The following is a 21774-nucleotide window of genomic DNA, read 5'->3' on the forward strand; positions in this document are numbered from 1 at the left end:
GAATAACTCATTAGTGTGGATGTTTTTGCAGACTGAGTGACCTAAAAAAACAAGATGTTGGACTTCCAGAAGACTAATGTTCTGTACTCTTCACCCAGGATGACCGAATACGATTGGATGCAAGGCGACTACGTCAGCTGTACCGTGGCGGCCTGTGCTGCTGGTGAACTAAATGTAATTAATATTAATTTTTTCCCTGTCTGCTGTCTGGGCTGGTAACCCAGAGCAATAGTCTACGGCCTGTCTGTATCGTGCTGTGGTCTGGTAAATGAAGCTGAATCGCTTCTGGCACATCCAACACCTATAAAGTCCCAACCAAAAAAATAAAACCAAATGAGTTTGTATACTTAGGAAAGATGGAAACATGTGGTTATCAGAATGGGATAATATGCTTTTATAGCGCTGCATATAGCAACTGCAGGACAAAAGTGGCATAATCATTTAGCTATCACAAGCTCTCATGTGGTACTGTAATAGCATGTGCATGAATGCAATTTAGTTGGTTTAACATTTGACCTGCACCAGAGGAAGAATGTGGCTTAAAGGTTTTTCCAGACAGAATATATTTTTCTAATCATTTGTATTGCTCTAAATATAAAAAAATTCCTCCATGTTATAAACTATTTTCAGCTCTGACATGAAATAAACTCCATTTAACGAGTTCCTCCTAAAACCTTTCAACAGCTCTGTCCAAACACGGCACAGAGAGGAGAAACTGGAGGCAACCCTTAGATTTCCAGCTAAGGGTGGGCCCCAATGGGGCTACTGCAGGTGAATGGTAGAGTACTTACTGTAGGTTGCATAACATATTGTTGATGAGGCATCCATGACGTACTCTGGACCTGAGGAGAAACACATAAAGTGTAAAATGATGGTGACAATATAAATTTTCCTCAATCTTAGTCAGATCCAAGTAGTATCCCACATAAAGCAATAAACGCTGTTCAAATATTCACAATATGTTCAAATACTCTGGAGTCTGGAGGTGTTAAAATAATTGCATTGGTTTTAATGCACCAAAATGGCTGAACTTTACACAGATTAAGTTGTGCCAAAGAATTACAAAAAGAATCCGAAAGTCTGGAGGCAGCAAATCTCCCTCCTGCCTTTTCATTATTGCCAACAGTATGACTTGTGCATAGAGCCCATAAATTGGGTTCCTTCTCTGTAATGATGATAATATTAAAGCCGGTTCTGTTGCAAGAGAAGTGAGACTGTGAAAATTCGAGGGACAGACAGCTTATTATTTAAAAGCAAAAATAAAATAAAGAATAAAACAAATCTGAACGTCGTGGACAGACCGATTCTTTTCCGTGGGCCGGATCTCAGAGGCATGCCAAGCCATTACCAGAGGAAAACATACAGACATGCATATTTACAAATGTGGATGATAAAGTGAAAGACATGGTGAAACAGTGACAGAGACAATGATCAAGAGAGTGGGGGAATTGAGGAACAAACAGCTTTTAGATGTGCTGGAGAGAGGAATTAGACAGCTTGTAGCAGACAAACACACAGGCTGGCCACTGATCCTGGTAAAATGATTAGATTAAACAAAGACAAACATGGAATAATCTGCTATAAGAGCAATCAATCCTCTGAGCCAACCCAAATGCGTGTTTGGATCCACACCTAAACAAGCTTGATATTCTATAACGTGAAGCCAAGTCTCATTGTTTATACATGGCAGTATTTGTTCTCCCCAGCTGAATGGGACAGAAGATAGACACAGACAAAGCTTATCTCTAATCACTCATCTTCAGCATTTTCTATCTCAGACACTCCATGACCATCATGTGATCTCCTTAATAGAGAGCAGAGCTGTAGCATTGAGACTTGAGACTTACATTCTTGTCAGACTTAAGGCTCCGTCACATGTCTACCACGAACTGCTCCCCATGAAAACTGATCATTGTGAAAGAAATGTGGTGAAATCTTTGGCTGTCACTAAACATGGCGGTTTAGATTTTTAGCTCTGGTGACCAAAGATGAGATAATCAGAAATTTAGAACCAAAATCCCGCCATGTGACTACAGCTGCAACCCGTGTTTGCAAGCCAGCGAATCAGAACACAGGAAATGCTGGAAATGACGGCCTTGTGCAATGATGAACTTGAACTTTTGGGGTGAAAGTCTTGTAAGCCATGCATTGAACTTTTCAGATTTTTGTTATCACACAGTCTATAAGAAACCTGTTCTCATTCCAAGAGTGTCAAATACCAGCGCTTTGTCATGCCCCTTTGTGGTAGTTTTGAGCGTCTGAGCTGACTCCAATGTACTCATCTGCAGCAATATTATATTCCCAGAGCAACTTCAACACATTCTCATCCCAACGACGCACAAAGTCTTCCTGCCAGAAAGTCTTTCTAACGCGAGGTTAAATGTGGTGAAATTGTGGTTTCAGTTGATGATGTTTAGGCACCAAAACTACTACTACAACTACTGCTTGGACAACAAAGGGAAAAACATCATTCACTTCTGGTTTCTCACAGGACACAAACTCTGGTCTCCTGGATGAAAAGCATCTATTTGTTTGACCCATCCATCCACACCAACCATGCTCCATTAGTGGACTTTTTTGCCCTTTAAACTACACCATCTTACTATGAGCGTCTCATAGTTGTTAGCTAGTACGTCGCTAAGGTACACTTTAGCGTCTGTATGGGACATTGAGGAGCGTGGCAAAGCACAGTTATAAGAAGAGCGAGGATACGCGGCTGCTGTAAGCACCTTTAGGTTAGAATAATACAGATGAGACTTGATTGGGACCGGTCTTTGTTAAGGCTCGAGGTAAGACTCAAAATCTTCAAGTCTCAAGGTATGACCTGTAATTCCAGGACAATACAAAAATAAACCAGAAAGCCAGATCACTTATCAGTTATGTAAGAAAGTGCAATCAAGACAGCTTTGCATGCAAAATGCTAAAATGCAGTACTCTGCATTCAGAGATGTGAAAGACCTCACTTGTGAGGACTTCATTTGGACTTCACTGACGTCATACAAACAGCTCTTATTACAACAGTTAGAAAGGTGCAGTTATTCAAAATTAGGTTCGGTGTGGTAAACAGCATAATGTTCATGATCTAAGAAGGTCTCCACCTCTGGCTGAACTTCACCGCTTGTGTTCCCACTTAAAAACAGCCTGTCAGCCAGGAAGCCAAAAAGACAGTCAGTCTTTCAGCTACACAGTCAGCCAGTTGGCCACCCATCGAACCAGTCACACATAAAGCCAAACAGCCAGCCAGTTAGCTGGTTAGCGAGCCAGACAGCCACACATCCAACCAGCCAGTCACATATTTAGTCAGCCCGTGAGCCAGTCTGTAGAGCCAGTGATGTAAACCAGGCTGCGGCTGGCTGGCGGCACTAGCTGAGATCTTGGTAGTGATCTGGCCTGGACTGGCTCCTGTCATGTGGATCATCAAAGCTGTTTTTCCAGGAAACAAAGCCAATCATCGTTCAGGCTCACCGGAGCCAAGCTTAAAAGAATACCAGAACACTGCTGTTGGCACGGGTCATTTGCAGATTTGATAAATCAATGCCATCAAACTAGTGGCTCAAAAAATATCCACTTAACATAAACATAAAAGGAGGAAAGGCATATACGGTCATTTCTATGCACCTTGAGATTTCCATTGCAAAGGCGATAGTTTCTCTTATAAAAGGAAGTGATTTCCTTTTGTCTGGCCTATATGCCTGCCTGGCTTGTCTTCTCTTTTCTTTTCCCTCTGTCTCTTTGTACTTGAACTGAAGATGAAGGACTCACCTTCCTGCCGTGACTGGCTGAAGGGCAATATTACAGGAAGCGGTGGCAGAGCTGCCCGATATTGAAACTGTGAGGATTAATATTCCTCAAAAGCCTGGCCATTGTTTTTGATAAATCAATTTGGGAAGCCTTCCGAGAGCGGATTAGAGACGCGCCCTGGCCCACTTTTCTCCCTCCTCCTCTTCCCCCTGCCCCTCCACCGCAGGTACTGGACCAGAGTTTTAATCAAGCGTGCCTCAAAGACGGGCACAGCAACCTTCAGCAACACCCCTCCTCCGCCCCCCATCCCTCCACCTGAGCTATCACCACCACCCCTGCGATCCTCCCTCCTCTCCCCAGTTGTCTTTCTCTCCATCTGTCCCTTCTATTTTCCCATCTATCCTTCATCTCCTTTCTCTTGCTCACTATCCTCGTCTGTCTGTCTCTGCATACCAAACAGAGTCGATGTTAAACGATAGCGTCTGAGCGAGAGGGCACGGCGGCAGTGCCTCTTGATGTTTGGATTCGGCGAAAGCTGCTGCGTGAAATGTGCGGCGACGGGGAGCGGCGTGACATCTCACACAGCCAATTTTCACGTTACTGTTCAGTTCTGTTTCATTACTCCACAGATCACAGCCGTGAGGAATGTGGAAATTCACTTTGGGAGAGGAAGTGATTGTAGGGAAGTTAGCAAAAAAACAACAACAACAAACAAACAAAAAAATGCCTTCATCGCATTAGCAGCCGAGGGAGCACAAGAAAGGGCAGCAAACTGGGAGGGAGGAAAGTGTTTGTTTTTCCCAGACACTCTTCATTCTTGATGGGTGATTTTATTTTTTTCTATCCTGTCAGCCTTTTTTTAAATCCCTTTTTTTCTGTTGCTTGTTTTCTGATGCCTGTTGTGTTTGCCGCCTACGAAACAGATGTCATCGAGCACAGCTGGAGCTGCGAAGAAACGATGAGAGAAGAGGAGAGAACCTCACGCTGTTTTGCAGCCCACCCCCTCTCTCCAATCCCCCCATACAGAGCGAACCCTCCTGTTACACATACACAGACAGCAATCTACCCATAATGCAGCGCATTATGGCCCACCTGATATGTGGAAACGGGGGAAGCAGCGATGAAGGGCGTGATGGAGGTCTGTGCAATCATGCGGTTGGTGGCGATGCTGTAAGGCGAGGAGTAGAACCTGAGAAGGGACAGAGATGGAGGAAGAGGCAGGGGGAGAAAGAGGGGAAGGAGGTGTGGAGAAGAGGTAAAGAGTAGTGGAAGGTGGAGAGAACAGAGAGACGACAGCAGAATTAACTTGTCAAATTCATATTAAGCATACAGAACATAATGTAAATAAGAAACTCTGTTACCTTAATACAAAAACGGGGTATTAAGTGAGAGATCTTTGTCTGCACAAAGGTTTCTGTCTATATAACAGAGAAACTAGAACACACACACAGACACACGCGCAGACACACTGTGGATTTATCCTGTAGCTTGTTCAGAGCAAACACTTGGTCATATATTGTATTTCCAACACCGCATAAAAGTTTCATGAAGTGGCTTATAGCGTTCTCAATTGAAAAGTCGGGTTTTATCACATCAAATTGAGCTTTGTCATCGTATAAAGTAGGAGGTTGCCTGTATTTTTAATTTTTTTTCCCAACGTGTATTCTAGTTTTAAGGCTACAGTGGGTTGGCTGGCCGGCTGGCTTAAGTGGCACGCTTGCATGCCGAAGCTGGAGAAAACTCAATGCATTTCAAGAAGCTGCGGTTTGACATGAGCTTCAGAGAAGCACGGTGGTCAACTATACCACTTTATCTCATTGCTGAAGGTTTATAGCAACCGAATGTCGCAGTGATCCCCTGGGAGGCTAAATGGATCGTCCAATAGCTTCTCACCTGAGCTGAAGATCATATTACTGGACAACTTCTTCACCAGGTTTGACGACTGCATTTCATTTCAAGATGCTGCATCAACCCTTCATGTTGTGTATTACATTATATTTCAACTCTGATGTTCTGCTTTGAGTCCTGGAGACCCTAGATCCACTGAAACTTCATGACTTCTCCACATTTTATAAGAACTGCATATAAACTTCTGAACTGATGACAAATTTCAGATGGTTGCTATAGCAAATGAATTTACCTCCATTTTGGGACCTCGGACATAACGAGTAACGTTACTATATTGTAGGCTTCTTTATGGCAAACACAAGAAATATGTATTTGTGCATAGTCCATATGACTTATAAAACATGGAATAACAATGCTTTATTATAGATTTTGTAACCTTCATTCAATGTAAAAGCTGAGTTTGTGCCAAGGGTAAGCACTACCACTTCAATCATTTTCCAAGTGTTGGGTTTTAATAAGGTCAGAAGAAAAGAATAAATACATTTGAAGAAACACAGATTATCATTAATTATCATGCTTACATATAGCATGTGAGACCCCAAACAAAGAGGAAGTGAAACCAATGTCAAAAAAAAACACAAGGGACAAAAACACAACACTGAAACACTCTTCATGTGTTACTCATGAGATGCTGATGTGTTTTCAGACATTTGTCTCTCTCCTAAGAAGGCATACAGTTAAATTCAAATGTCAATGCAAACTGGAAAATGTAAATTCAGTCCCACAATAGCATATATATGCATTATATATGCGTAATTTGCAATATTTTAAATTCACTGATCCTCTTTGCCCCGTGGGTCGACGGCCTGCAGGGATAGACGGTAAATTAACAGGTGCTGGTAATGATGAGCTTAAAATGAAGTTCCTTTATGGACCAGTATTTTTACTACCAAGTTTCTCCAAAATACTTTGTTGCAAAACAGATTAGTCAAATATTTAATGGATAAGAAGCTACTATGAGAGTATCTTTGAGCATTCTACCTGTATGGCATGCTGCCTCTTTATTTCAAACCCTGGAGTTGTTCAACATGTCGATATGAATATACTCCAGAATTCACTGCTGTTTCCTTTCACAGTTCTTTGTAACCATGTCTCAGATCCGCTGTTATCACACCAGATGTGCTGATCTTCTGTACAGTCAGTTCTACAGAGCTATCCTTGTCCAGTTTTCAACAGAGGTCCAGTCACATGGAACAGCTTTTCTGATTCACTTCGCAGCCACTCCTAAATTTTGAATTCCTTTCACAGGCCCTCAGGAGTTCTTTCATCCCACCTGTGCATTGTTCATTATGGTATTGCTATATTTCTTCTCTTTTGTTTGATTTTTTTATTTATATGCACAAAATAAAAAAGTCAAAAAAAGGTTGAGTGCATAGTCAGCGGGCCTCCAGACTCCTGGCACTGCAGACTGGTTTGAGGGATGTGGAATGACACGTCTCTGGCTGGGAAGGAACCAGAGCTGTGTGGGAGGTGGACTGGTACCAACCAGATATAGTTGGACTCACCTCTATGCATAGCACCAGGTCAGGAGACAAGCTGGAGCCTCCATGCGACTACTGAGAAAAATCCTCTGACTGTTGTTGGTGCCTATGCACCAAACAGCAGTTTGGAGTATTTGGCCATCTCAGACTCTCTGGGAGGGATGGAAGGAATACCGTTTAGGGTATAAATAGCTCTCCTGGGCACTTCAACACTCACATGGGCAACAATGGAGAAACCTGGAGTGTGGTGAATTGGAGGAATGACCTGCCTAAGATGAACCCGAGTGGTGCTTTGTTATTGACAGCATGTTCAACGGTCATATCATCAGATATGCGGTCTTATGTCTTGGACATTTTGGTGAAGAGAAGCTGTCAACTGATCAGACTACAGGTCAAAAACCTGGAAAACCCAAATGTGTAGCTATACAGGGGACATCTGGTGGAGGTCCCTGTCTGCAAGGTCTTTAACTCAGACCTCCTGAAGAATTCCTCAAGCTGAATAGGGGAAGCTGGGGACATGGAATCTGAGCGGGATCCCCCCAGGAGAAGCTGGACAATGTTAGTGGGGAGAGGGACGCCTGGACTACCTTGCTTAGCCTGCTGCCACTTGACTCGGCTCAGATAAGCGGCAGAAAATAAAAGGATGGATAGATAGATAACCCAATTTACACTGAATTTTGATGTACCAGTAAGCAGTCTGAAAAACGTGAAGCGGCAGATCTGTTTTGCATTTGCAGCTTCAGCTCAACAGCGTTTTCATTTTCTACTTTGTATTAACATATGAATTAAATTGACTGAATATTCTCTGCTAGCTGGTTCACTCTGTTTTTTATTTTCTACATTGCATTAGGGCTTGAACAAAGTTGACTACTCTTACATTCTTTGCTGCTTAATTCACTCTATTTCCCATTTCAAGAATATGTTCATTAGGCTGAACTTCTGGTCGAATATATTAAGAGTTAATCATTCCTTTCTCAGAAGGTCTTTTGCTTAACACAAATATCTGTGGGATTATAATTTGGCGGATTTGCAGCAAAGCAGGCTTTTACATTGCAGGCTGTGTGTAATGAGTGATGCTATTCATCCAGTTTTTTGGTTGAGATTGACTCCGAGTCACTGGAGGATAAGTGGTTTAGGAAGCGGGGAATGAGGAGCTTCCTGTGAATGACTGAGGCCAGAGGGAGATAGAGGGGAGCCTCAGTGCTCTCCTTCCTGTCTCAGTACAGTGGGGAAAAATAAAACACGCTGCCGGGTCATTTATTTCCACAGCACCATTTAGTCATGACATAAAGACTCAGGAACACACACAAACACGAAGACCCAAACACACGTAAACACACACAAGCTCACTCAGCTCCCCTCTGCCATATCTCACCCGACCCAACCAATGAAAACCGATATTTGAAGTCCATATAGATTTCCTTAATCAAACAGTAACAAAGTGCAGACACTACATTAATCTTTATGTATGGCAGTGTTATTGACTGGGGTCCTAGGAGCCAAGAGGTGAGTGTATTAGATGGTGCCAAGGATGGATTGACTGTCAAGCTCTTACCCATTCTGCATTGCAGCGGGATCGTATGTTAACGCCATGCCAGTCTGAAAGAGAAAAAAAACAATGAACACGTAAGATTAATCACAAATTAAGAGAGCTGAGAGAAATATATTAAATTAAATTGAAAAGCAACAAGGGAAAATGATAAGACATTACAGAAAACAAAGTATGAGACGACTTATTGCTCTTTATCTTATTCTGTCAGTCAATAGTTCAACATTTTGGGACATTTTTTGCCGTTTCTCTGCTTCAGGTTTTTTTGCTACGCTAGGCTAACTGCCTGCTGACTGTACCATCATATTTAGAGTACATACATGTGTGGTGTTAAGCTTGTCATCTAAGTCTCTGCATTAAAGCAAATCAACCAAAATGTTGAACTACTTCTTTGAGTCTTAATGATCATGTGTACGACCAAAAACTGGGAAGGAACCTGAAACCCTGCACGCTATCAGTCACGACATTTCATTCACAGGATCTTTGACGGATAAGATCAATATCTTCTTAATGTTAAGGTATATTTACACTGGACATCAGACGGCATCCTGTCACTGTCACGTTCGACTGCGTGCTACATGGTGCTGTATGTTCTGTTTTTCTCTGGGAAACCAGTCGATATGTTCCTGCACCAATGTCACCAAGATAATTCGCTGTCCCTTTCTTGTACTTGGGGAATAATGTAATTTATACCCTGATTCTTTTTGTTCAAAATAAATCAAATCAAATCAAAATCAAGTCGTTTCAAATTGGAAAAACTGACAAGTGACAGAGCCAATGTGGGGAAAAAGCTTAGTCAATAGGACAAAGTGAATTGTTATTGAGGACGACTCTTCTTCTATTTCGGTCACGTACGATCATGTTTTTATGAATGAGAGGAAATGAAGAAATGCTCTCCGGACAGAAAACGAGTGAGCGGAAACCTCAGTTCTTTGTCTGCTGATGATGTGTGTGTGTGCGCGTGTGTGTGTGAAGTGTGTGTGTGAGGCCGTCTAAGAGTCCAGGAGAGAAACCTGTGTGCCACAATCCGTCATCTGCATTCCTGAAGGTTCTCTCCCGGAGGAGAGCTAATCCGATTTCTTTTAACGGGAGGCTGCTGAGGACGGCAGATTTCATCAGCATACACACACACGCACACACACTCCCTTTTCTTGCCCTTCCTCTCTCTCCTTTCCATCATCTTGTGCTCTCTTCCTTTCTCTCCTTACCCTTCTCTCCTCATCCCTCACCCCCGTCATCTCTTAATCTACCCTCCTCCTGTCTTTCTGCGCCACTTTTTTGCCCTTGTCCCTCCAGAGGGCTGCTACACTGTGCTATACTGTTAAGGGAATAGTGGCTCAGAGGAGCGAGTGGGGGTGGGGGGGTGGGGGGGATCAGCGAGTCTGGACCAAACCCACGAGAGTGAGAAAAACAGAGAATCTCCAGTGAATGAATAAGCCTTTGCAGGCACCAGAGATGTGTGGACGCATGTGTGAGTGGCGGCAGGCCTTTACGTTCAATTTGCAGTATTTACACAAGCAGTTAAAAAAGGGCTTTCACAGATATTTTATGTAACGCTGTAAAGGGCAGATGAAAGGATTTTCATCAGCCCCTGCGTTATTTAAACATCTACTTAATTTGTGCGTTTTCACCTTCAGTGTTTACGTATGTCCTCTTCTGCAAAGGTCTCTGTGTGTGTACTCGTATAGTCTCTTTACACTAAATCTGAGATCAAGAGAGTCTCGCTGCATGCCTGCCCGCATGTGTGCGAGTACGTGTTCACATGCACGCTAATAGCAGTGGCAGACATGGCCAGCTGTCTGGTGAGGCTGATAACTCCCCTAAGTGCTGCCCTTGGTTGCATGTGCTGATGAATTCCACAGCAGAGAAGCTCATGACCGGGAACCCTGCGTGGTCAATGACTGATTACTGATGCAGTCAGCTTTTGGCTCTGTCGCAACAAGGAGAAAGGAAAAGACAGAGACAGTTTGTGTATGTTTTTTTTTGGCTGAGCTTGATTTAAGACTGAAATAACCTCGACTATGTACTGTGCAAAACGCTGAACAAAGCTTGGCCCTGAGAGGAGCTGCCACGGACAGACAGATCGTTTGGGGCGAGTAGCCGTGAGTGTTCATTTTGCATGCTAAATTAGGTTGAAACATCTGCATCTCATGCAATAAATATGATGATTTAATAGGAAATTTCTTCCCACAGATTATAATCATACTAAAAAAATAACATCTCCTGCTGTAGGTATGGGAAAATGCCAAAATGTGGTGGATCCAAACTTGCAAAAAAAAGCAGTGGTCAAATAAGCATTCAAGTTATGAATAGCCAGCTTGCATTAATATCTTTTCATCTGCCCTCTTGGGTACGATGGATTTTTCATGCAAATGTAAACGCAGCTCACCGTAAGCATCCGTGTGTTTAATACACAGATCTTACAAAGGGTCGGATGAGGACAGCCTATATTAGGCAGCTGTAAGGACACCTGTGCTGTACAGGAAAACGGAGAGGAGCCATCATCTCTGTGTCCTCTCACACACACACTCACACACACACACACACACACACACTGACCGACTCCCTCCTTGTATTTTTGCCTGCCATACACAGATTCCCTCTCTATTTTTTTTCTCCCCGCCTTGTGGCCACACACGCACACGGACATCTGTCAGGCTTTCACACAGAGTGGAAAGCCGGATGTTTTTTTCATCTACACTCATTCCCCTAGAGTAGGTGCTTGAGAAGTGTGACTTTGAAAGTTTTTGTGTGTGGGAGTGTGTGTTGGTGAAAGAGAGCGAGGAAGTGAGAGGGGAGAGAGAGAAAAGAATGAGCACCCATGGCGCTTGTGTCTGCGCGTGCGTCTGTGTGTGTGCGGCAGAAAAAAAACGCAGTGACTAATATGTTTGTCAGCATGAGACAGCGAGAGACAGCACTTTCTAGACTCCCACTTTGGGTAGTTTACAAGAAAATCTGTCATATATTTCTCAATCCTCACCACCAGCCACCCTGCAGCACTCAACCCCTTGTAACTCCTGACTGATCATGCAATGTGTTCGCTCTCTCGTTCTTTCTCTTAGTCTCAGTGAGTCACTCCGTCTCTCTCTCTCTCCCCATATGTTGCTGTGGGATCTGGGAAGACTTCAAACACCGGGAAGAGGAGACAAAGTGGGAGAGAAAGAGACGGCGAAAAGGAGAGAACGCATGAAAGATGGGAAAAAAGGCAGAGAGAGGGGAAGGGAGTGAGGGGAAGCTGTAATATAGAGAAAGAGAGAGGGAGAAGTTGGAGAGACGTGGAGAAAGAGAGGGAGTCATGAATGGTGTGGGCTGCTGCTCCTCTTCCTCCGCCTGCCACAGGAGCGAGGTGAGGATTGGCCTCAGCTCTGATAAACAGACTAACATGTGATGCTTATCTCCTGTCTGCCCCTGCCTACACAACTGACCAAAAAGGACTCACACACACATGCAGTACTATACTTAAGGTATAAGGCTCTTTCTATTGAACCTATGGGTGCAAATACATGCAGAATGCATTGCGATCTGAACGCTATCAGACCATCAGACCATACGCCGCTGCGATCAGATCTCCAGGTGTAAAGTAAGCCGTGAGAAAAAAAACAAACAAACTGTTGAACGGTCACGTAACTCTGCTTCTTTTTTCCGCCCTCAAGCCAGCCAGGCAAAAAGCGACAGATGACCCCTTCCTCTGCAAAGGACAATAAGCAGTCTGCTAGGTCTGCCTACCAGATTTGCATATTGTGGTCTGATCACACTGTGGGTAGAATCGAGACAATGCTTATTAATAGCAGGTGTGCATGCAAAGGCCTGCTGTATAATCAGATGTCAATGTCCAGATAACGGATCGGATTGTATGGGAGGTTTAAAGGAGGTCTACAGCGTGTATTGGTCTGCTACATGCAGAGAGAAATCTCACCCTAAACTTAACCTTATTCTGCAACTGCTTCTTTCTTTTCTTCAACAGGTGATCTGTATAACAGATAAGACAGATGCATCTCAGATTCCTAAAATTTATTTATCTAATTTATGTATTTCCTTTTTCATATCTTGAGAGACATCTGAGATAATACGGCTCTGCACATGCAGGTCCAATAAAAAGTACATGAAGACAAAGCCGATAAGAACAAATCCCAGAGCTCAAAATGACATCAAATAGAGCACACCTGTGGCTTTTAATACGAGTGCACATGGGAAAAGCAATTCAGAAAAAAAAAAAGAAAAAAAAAAAGACGATGAATCAACAGGGAAAAGCAATTGAAGCATGCAGAGAGATTTTGATTATCTGTGTTGGGTCTTGAGTGTGGTGATCTTCCCAAAATACTAACTTATGTCTTGTGATCTTATTCTCTTGTTAAACCTGAGCTGAGGTCCTCAACCCGAGCTTATTCTAAACCTAGCCTCAATTTAAATCCTAACCCTTAATTCAAATATTTCTCTGTGAACTTATTTAGTTATTATTATTATTTAGTTCCTCAGTCTGAAGGTCTAAATCTCACATTGGCTCCCTCAAGGGTAGCAGAACAACAGCACATAGAGACACACACATATAAACAAATAAATGGCCACACGCTCGAGCAGATTCAGCGTTGAGCTACAGATTTACGCATTCACACACACACACACTGCCTTGAACTCAAGCTGTTACGCCTCTCAGTCACGTTGCCATGCCGTAACGTGTGTGACGGAGTGATGGCGGGGAGGAGAGGGGGGTGACACAGAGGAGGGATTTCTCTCTTATTGAGACAACAGAATAAAACTTTAGTTTAAAGGTGTGTTCAGACGGAAAGCAAAGCAAATTGTCACCTGTATCTGCGTTTATTTGCCCCAAACAGTCAAAATGAATGCTTCAGATGTCACCTGTAGCTGGCAATGGACACACCAACCGTGTCTGAGAGTGTGCATGTGTTAATGTTCAGATCAGCCTTTGACTGAACTCGGCAGAAGCTCTGGATCTTTCTGTTATTTCCCTGCAGTCTCTCTCCTTTTCCCTCTTGTCTCCTTACGTTTATAAAGCAAATTCATAAAGCCCCGGGACGCGCACAAATTTTTTTAAAACAGTTTCAACTTGCACAACACCAGCGTTATCCGGGCAGCAAGGTTTCCTCCAAAATGTATTTGGAAAGGCAAATTAGTAGTGTAAAAGCATATTTTAGCGAAGGTCGGATCAGTGTGACACAGTACGCAGCTGTTCAAGGCTCAGGTCAGAGACAGTGTGTGCAGAGCGTAGAGGAGGAAAGAGGCGGGGAATAAATACAGCAAAAGGACAAAAGGGGTGTCTCCTCCAATTTGCCAGTGTAGGATTCTTATTACACCCTTCAAGATGAAGTGCACACACACTCTCACACGCACACAGTCATCTCACTTTACCTCAAGTCAACTGAGCTGACCCTGTCAATGTGTGGGCCTGTGAGGAGGTGTAGCAATGTGATTTAGGTTAAACACGCTTCACTGGCTTATAGGTGTTTGGGCTGCTGAACATGTGATGGACAGACACAAACACACACACATATGGCTAGAGTAATACTCTGCCAACCCCTTCCCAACACACACACACACACACACACACACACACACACACACACACACACACACACACACACACACACACATGGAGGGAGAGCATGTGTTTCCTGAAGGACAAACATTTCATCTCTGCTGGTCTCCCCTACCTTGCCGTTTCAGCACAACTGTCGGCCTCACTGAACGTGTGTGTGCGCGCGCGTGTGTGTGTTCGCTGTATTCCATATAGTCCAGTCTGAAGCGCCCCTCTATCTGCCCCCTCTGTGTGTCCTTCCCAGTATATCTGGTTGGTAGCCTATGAAGAGACTTTAACCTTGTCTCCACATGTTGCTGATGAATACGTTTCCATAGAGCTGTATCCAATTTCTGGTTTCCCAGCATTCTGATGTATGGCGGGAATATACATGTTCAGTGAGGCGTTTGGCCTGAGATGCAATTTACGTGACAGCGCCTATACATCCGAGGACAGTTTGATCGATATCTGGGGTATTTTTCTTTTCTTTTTTAACAGCTCCATACCTTAGCGTAAATACAAATGACAGGCAGCAGCGGTTTACATAAAGCCAGATGTTGCAGCCGACTTCTCAAGGGGCCTTGCGAGCAGGGTGGGGCCCGCTATTAGAAATACCATTACTTCAGAGGTAAACGCCTTGTTCGGAACGTCACCGTGTTGGAATGGAAAGAGTCGAGCCCATGTGTGGGTCTCCTGGTTATCAGTTCTGAAGAAATAAATGCTGTGCTCAGGGAATTTTCTTAAAATGTGAAGATGTATTTTGCACACTGCTGTTGTTAGTCACTGAATTTGTCAATGTCAGCATTAAGGAAGGAAGACAGATAACAGTCACAGATGCATGCAATCCTCGTACTGGATTTGAACACTTTCCACTGACTTCTGGTCGATGACTTTGGCCCCTTTGACCATCACGAACAAAGATGGGAGTTTCTCAGGAGCTCAGGATAATGGTAAATTATGATTTTCATCTTGATTAATATCAATACTGCTGTGATGTGTTGCACCACCTTTCTATAGTTGATTATTTACTCATATTCTTGTCAATTTTGCTAAATCTTTTGCACAGGTGATCCCATCGCTTTACCTGTGGTACTTTTGATGTGGCGGCAGCCTGATGAGAATCTGGATGCATTGTTTGCTCTTATCTCATGCAGAAATAAATTCCTAGAGATGTAGTCTGTGGTGCAATCTGCACTGAAAAACGCTGATTTGTTCTGCTTGTCAGTAATGCCAGAGTAAACTGACTCTTTATGCTCGTGGAGCCCGTTGAGGGAGGACTGCCTCTGCATTGGTGTGACATCTTACCTCGCCTTCTCTGTGCCACGGCCTCCCGTTCTGAGGGTACTTGCTCTGGCTCTGGCGTTTCTTCTGCCCTCCGTCGGCAAATTTGCACAGCAACGGCTCCGTGGGAGCTGCGGAGAGAGGGAGAGAGGACGAAATTATGTTAGGAGGACTACATCCTGTGACCCCTCCGAAGGGGAGAAGCCCTTTTGGACTGTGTCGCACTTCTCCTCTTTGACCATCACATCTCTGTCTCTCCCTCCTCCCTCCCCCGCCTCCTCTCTGCCTTCCTACAGAGCTCCTAGACAAATTCCCAGACCGCCGATGTTGGCAGGCCCTCCCTACCCCCGGCCCAGCCTGGCAGCCCATGAAAGAGCATTGCAGGGTATTGTTGAAATAATAATCAGAGTAATCGCTCTTGTAAATACCTCTGAGATGGTAATTCAGGACCGCTCTGTCAGCCAGAGCTTATTTCTAAAAGGCGTTCCTGTTCCTGACGCGTTATCCCTCCGTGTTTTACTTTAACAGCCATCTTCTCTTTTATTTGAAATTTTATGCCTTTTTCCACTCCGCAACCATCAGTGCAAGCACCTCACTGTGCTGTGGTGTTAGATACTAATGCTGCTGTTCAACAAGTGAACACTGGGGGCACTCTAACCATTTCTATCGTCAACCAGCAGGAAAACATGGCATGAAATAACTGTTATTAATCCAATTAATCCTCTGTGCTACGACCTCATCTAAGCTGCCTCTGTATCAGCTGACTTTTGTGTGCATAATTGCCAATAAAAGGTTGATGAAAGTGTTGTGATGACCTATGTTGCTATAAAGATAACTGCTCAAAGGGCACTTTCTCACACTTGAGCTGCAGGTGAGCACCAAAGGAGACAAGAATGGATTCGGGTAGAGGGCTCCCTGATGAGATACTGGAGAGAGAGAGAGAGAGAGAGAGAGAGAGAGAGAGGGGGAAAAAAATCTGACGAAAGAGAGGCTCAATGAAAGACGAGAGAGAAAGGGAAAAGAAGCAGAGAAAGGAAAAAAAGTTCAGCCTTCTCGTGAGAAATAGGTGGCTCTCTTGGCTGTGGATCTGGGGGTCTTAACCGTGTCCGTCCCCCTTTTCAGTCCGCGTCAGCAAGATTGGAATCTCTTTGGAAGCAGTGCAGATGAGAGAGGGCAATGGAGACAGTTGGACAAAAAAAAGGAAACGCAGGAGTGCCGAGAGAAAGAGAAACAAGACACAAAAAAATGGAACGAGGGTGAAACAGATAAGAGAAACAGGTGGGTGACCAAGGGAGAAACAAGAGGAACAGACGAAGAGTGAGAATCTAAACCTCGTTCCCTGGAAAGTTGTACAGTTCAGCAACAGTACAGTACACACTGAGCCAGTGAGCTTGTCCAAACACTGAACCACTGCTGCCCTGCACCTGGTGGCTTTCTAAGGGACCTGACAGCTTCCCTGTCAACGCATTCGCATTACTGGCCTGGCAGCTCGTGACACAGCCGCCCCGTGACGACGGGGCGACCCAGTGAACGGGCTGTGTGTAGGAGGTGAGCAACGGGACCTTTCATCACGTTGTGCCGGAGATGACACCCACCGAGAGAATTGTTGACGCTTTAATCTCCGCTCCCAGATGTTAGAGGTGCCTGGGCCTTGATAATAATGCAGCATCACAAGACAGGAGGGAAAGAAATGCTGTCACGATTGACAAGGCAGTGACAGAAAACCTGAAGTGAACTTCTGAGGAGGAAGATTACCAGTTTAGAGTAACGATTTGGGTGTTAATTAGCTAGAATGTCGATTTATTAATTTCTACTTTCTGACATGTTGAGGCTGTAAACGCTGCTGCATGTTTGAATTACTTCATAGTTACAGGAAGGCATCTGATGATGTAAATGAGCAGAGGGCGGTGGCACTATAGGGCCAAACACGTGCAAAACCAAGTGTGTGAGTGTGTTTATGTGGCTTGAGGGTTTACTGGGGGACCAAACTTTTCAGAGTCAGCCCTGGAGAATGTTGCCGGGAATGGGGAGTTGAGAGAGACGCTGCAGAAGAAAAACAACAAAAAGCTTGTCCAAACCTCTCCTCTGGCACTCTGGGAGATAATTAGCTATCGGAGAGATTTGGAGAATCTGACACAGAGCACGCTGACGTTACCCCTGTGACTACATCCCCAGTTCCCACAGCGAACTAGCCAATTTGTTTAAGACTCCAGCCCAAGATCAACAGCCTCACACCACCCCACCCACCCTGTGATCACACTCACCCCTCTGTAGCCCTGACACACACACACACATACACACACCCCTCGTTCTGTCCTTAAAATCTCTCTGTTATAACCCTCGAAAACACACAGAAATACCCACAGACGCACACGCACGGACGCACACACAATACAAACTGCTGCCAGCCTAAAAAACCTTTCTTAGATCTCTAACCACACACCGTCATCACTGGCACAACCCAGAATAAACTAGGCCACTGGCTGCACATACTGGCTTGCTGATGCTGCGCCTTTAGGTCACAGGCTCCAAGTACAACACATTTCACACTGGCTCCAGCTCCAGAGTATGTGCTGTAGGGGGCCTGCTTGGAGAAAATAAAAAATAAAATAAACTTCAGTTATGAACCAATTTGCTGCCCTTTAATGATCCTAAATCATGGGAAAAAGACATAAAGTGCTTTTGGTCAGAGGTCAACTGCCGCTAACAAGGTGCTCCATGGGAACTCCTAATTGTTTTTTATGTGGGTTGCTGTAGGAACTGGTAAACACGTTAACAAGGGGTGACCGCAGACATACCCACATGCATGCGTGCTTTGTCTGTGCACACTGAGACCAACTGCACTTATGCGCACACACACGTACACAAAAGCAAAGAGAGCAGCGTTAAGACAGATCAGTGAGAGTGAGATGTCTGTGCCGGTAGCCTCATTTGATCACAGCCTTGGCTCAATCATACTCCACACTGTGCATTTGGCTCTGAAGAGATAGTCATGGCTTTCTGCTCATCAATAGACACATTACCACCCAGTAAATTGAACCAATAAGTGCACGCAGATATACTTCTGTACGAGACAGTGCAATTACAATAGCCATTTAAATTGAGGCTTGCAAGTTTCACTTATTAGCGCTGTGTGCATAAGTAATTATTGCTGTTACTGATGTTTCCTAGGGGCCGACATCTGGGGGAAATCAGCCCTTTGTCTGCAGAATAACAGCCAGCGCAGTGAGAACACCAGATCTCACCAATCCTTTTTCTTCTGCTATCTGTAGACAAAAGAGAGCTTGCGTGCTCTGGATGGTCTCGCAAGGCCAGCTGAATAACATCTTGATTCATGAATGCAAATCAGCACATGTATTATAATACATCAATGTCAGCACGTCATACATTCATTCGCGGCTCAGAATTAGACTGTACATCTGTTTGGTCTGAATGGTGAAATCAATGCAGGAATGTCCACAAGCTGCAGAAGGGCCGGGTAAAAGGTTTTGCTCTGTGAAACAGACAGTTTTTCACCATGAAGACGGTTACAAAAGAGGCCTCTCACAAGGGCTTGGAGTCAAACTGGGTTGGCCTTGCTTTGCTCTCGGTGTGTGCAAAGCCCTAAAGAGGGTGAACAGAGGGAACTGTTCAGCCACTTGAACCAAAATATGTCACTCTGAAAAGCTTCAGTGAAAGGAAGCTTTCCACTTCTCAATAACAACTTTGGTTAAAGAATCCTCCAGGTTCTTGGCTTGAAGTTCCATGAGCTAAGCATCTCTGAAAAGTCAGTTGGATGGCTCGCTGTGTTTTACTGCGAGGACATGTTTGCAGAGAATAAGGAAAAAGGAAGAAAGAGGAAAGTATTTTATTGTAATTCTGCTGTGCTCTGACGCTGCTCGCGGGGATCTCTAATTGGATCAACAACTGTCTGATTCCCATCAGCCAGCTTGACCTGTCTGCCCAGGCTGAGGCAGCTGTGTCTTATGGGAAAGAGAGAAAAAGAGTGGGAGGGAGTGAGAGACAGAGACAGACACATGACGAGAAAGGGAGCAAGGGTCAGCGTTCTAGAAATAGATAAAAATTAAGAAAAACAGGAAGTAGTTATGATAGAAATACCTAAAACCAGAAGGGACGTGGACCAAAGCTACAGAGGAGCACACATGTCGCCATTTTCAGGGTAAAACGGACAAGATCAGGATGGCCGCCGACCAGGAAGACAGCAGCTTCCCTACAGGGAAGGCTTTGACGGATCCCAGTCGATAGCTCTCACAACTGCCACGCTGGCCTCGCATCCTTCAGCGTGGAAATGAAGACAGTCTGCCAGCCGTTTTGCTGACAGGGACGGCGCGCATGGCTCAATGACACGGCCTGATAAATGGAGCGGGCGCTGAGAGGGGAGCGCGGCGGAGAGCGAGACAAAGAGGAAAGGGAGAGGGAGATAGATGGAAAGACAGATACGGTGTCATAGAGAGACAAAAAGACACGGGGAGACAGTGACAGAAGGAGAGGAGAGAGAGAGAGACTCTGCGATGACAGAAGTGACAGGCGCAGTCCAGTTTTCCTCCTTTCGATCCATACTATATAGATGAGCGTGTGAGATTAGTATAGGGAGGAGGATGTCAACAAGGCCTTGCTTCTCACCCTGCATCTGCTACACATGCTCTAGAGCTATTGATCAGGCCTTGCTCACACTTTAACATAGAGGGCTCCTGCAGCACGCCAGCCAGTGCAGGCCTGAGATGATATTATGGATTACGGGAAGGGAAGTGGAGGGAAGAGCCCTGGATGCGGGCGGTAGAAGCCTGATCGATGAGCTATTGCACACTTAACAAGAGTAATGCTATGTAGGGAGTCTCTGACATGCTAATCCATCTCTCACTCTCTCCGTCCATCTCCCTCGATCGCATCTCTCTCTGTCATGGTTATCTCCTGTCTGCCTCTCCCTCTCTCTCCTCATTTCTTTGTTGCTTGTTCTCTCTCTCTCTCTCTCTCTCTCTCTCTCTCTCTCTCTCTCTCTCTCTCTCTCTCTCTCTATCTATCTATCTATCTATCTATCTATCTATCTATCTATCTATCTATCTATCTATCTATCTATCTATCTATCTATCTATCTATCTATCTATCTATCTATCTATCTCGTCATGCACCACTGAGTGGCAGACACTCATCCCAGACAAATAAAGCTGATGAGATGAGCTCCATGTGTGTCTGGCACACAGTCAGTCTAGCTGACTATTGGCTGAGGCCATCTTCTGGGAATAGGAATATTTAGAAAAGTGATGTGTGCATGTTTTTGCATCGAGTAATCTGCAGACATCGATGTGCAATGATCCAACGGAAAAGGTGAAGAAGATTCTGCACAAATACAGAGCTGTAATTACTTTAGCTGATGAAAATATGCGTGAATGTGTTTGCGCCTTTGAGCGCTGACTCTGAATTAATCTGCTCCTACAGTAAAAGCAAGAGCAGCAAGTGCAGCGCCAAATGGGCGGTGGGTTTCCAGCTGTTCGCCATCTCCTGCGAGACAAGCTGAGGTACCAGTTAACGAGAACTTCATTTTAGCTTAATCAGCTAATTCCGCTTGCCATTCCCGACTAAAGTTGCCATGGTGAGTTAACAAATAATGAAAAACAACAGCGTAAACAGAGGAGTGTGTCTGAGGAGAAGTTACTGTGTGTGTGTATGTTTTCCATCTTTAATGAATGGCGCACAATCCTCCATCCATATATTAAAATAACATTTCTAAAAGCAGACAGTCCTTGCCACATTCCTTCCAAGCGGCATAGCTTGAGTGTCGTTGGTTCCTGCAGTCGGCTGCATTTTTAAAGTGGCGGCGGCACATGTTTCTAACGCTAAACCCACACATGCTGCTCCACACTGCCAACATCTTTGTTGCTGCAGCAGGTCTCAGTATCAGTGGCCACTTTACACAGCTGGCCAGGGTGGCAATTACAAGCGGCCACATTGTGGTTTGATTCAGAATTGTAAGCGTATAGTATGAGACAGAAAACACTATTTGCAGAGTGGATTCAAAACAAGATCCCAGCTAAGAAAACACTACAAAGTGCAACAGGCGACGTGAGTCAATACGTCACAGAAAAATCTGTACAAATACTAAGTGTTGAGCCGAGTGGACACGCTGTTTGGAGACTCATCCTATGATCTTCTTCATCACTGCACTGATGAAACATCTTTGCAATGACTCATTTTCAAGCTCAAACAAGTTCAGCTGTCTCTGACTTACAGTAACGCTGATGGAGAATCTTCAGACGGCACTATAATTCACATCCGTAATTGAC

At 44.5% G+C, this 21774-nt stretch overlaps 1 protein-coding gene across 8 annotated transcripts in view; it reads right to left on the bottom strand.

Annotated features, from left to right (window-relative positions):
* The window catches only part of rbms3 (RNA binding motif, single stranded interacting protein), a 273477-nt gene that overhangs the window by 22980 nt on the left and 228723 nt on the right, over positions 1 to 21774 (bottom strand). For 5 of the 8 annotated variants that reach the window (XM_070985477.1, XM_070985478.1, XM_070985479.1 and 2 more), the window contains 4 exons: positions 15518 to 15624; positions 8686 to 8729; positions 4834 to 4930; positions 792 to 842 (listed from right to left, as the gene is read on the bottom strand). In XM_070985477.1, the coding sequence (XP_070841578.1) occupies positions 792 to 842; positions 4834 to 4930; positions 8686 to 8729; positions 15518 to 15624 (299 nt within the window). The remainder of the gene's footprint in view (positions 1 to 791; positions 843 to 4833; positions 4931 to 8685; positions 8730 to 15517; positions 15625 to 21774) is intronic. The other 3 variants (XM_070985480.1, XM_070985483.1, XM_070985484.1) reach the window with 1 other exon arrangement.

The sequence above is a fragment of the Chaetodon trifascialis genome, chromosome 17, assembly GCF_039877785.1.
Source record: "Chaetodon trifascialis isolate fChaTrf1 chromosome 17, fChaTrf1.hap1, whole genome shotgun sequence".
In the NCBI taxonomy this organism is placed as follows: Eukaryota; Metazoa; Chordata; class Actinopteri; order Chaetodontiformes; family Chaetodontidae; genus Chaetodon; species Chaetodon trifascialis.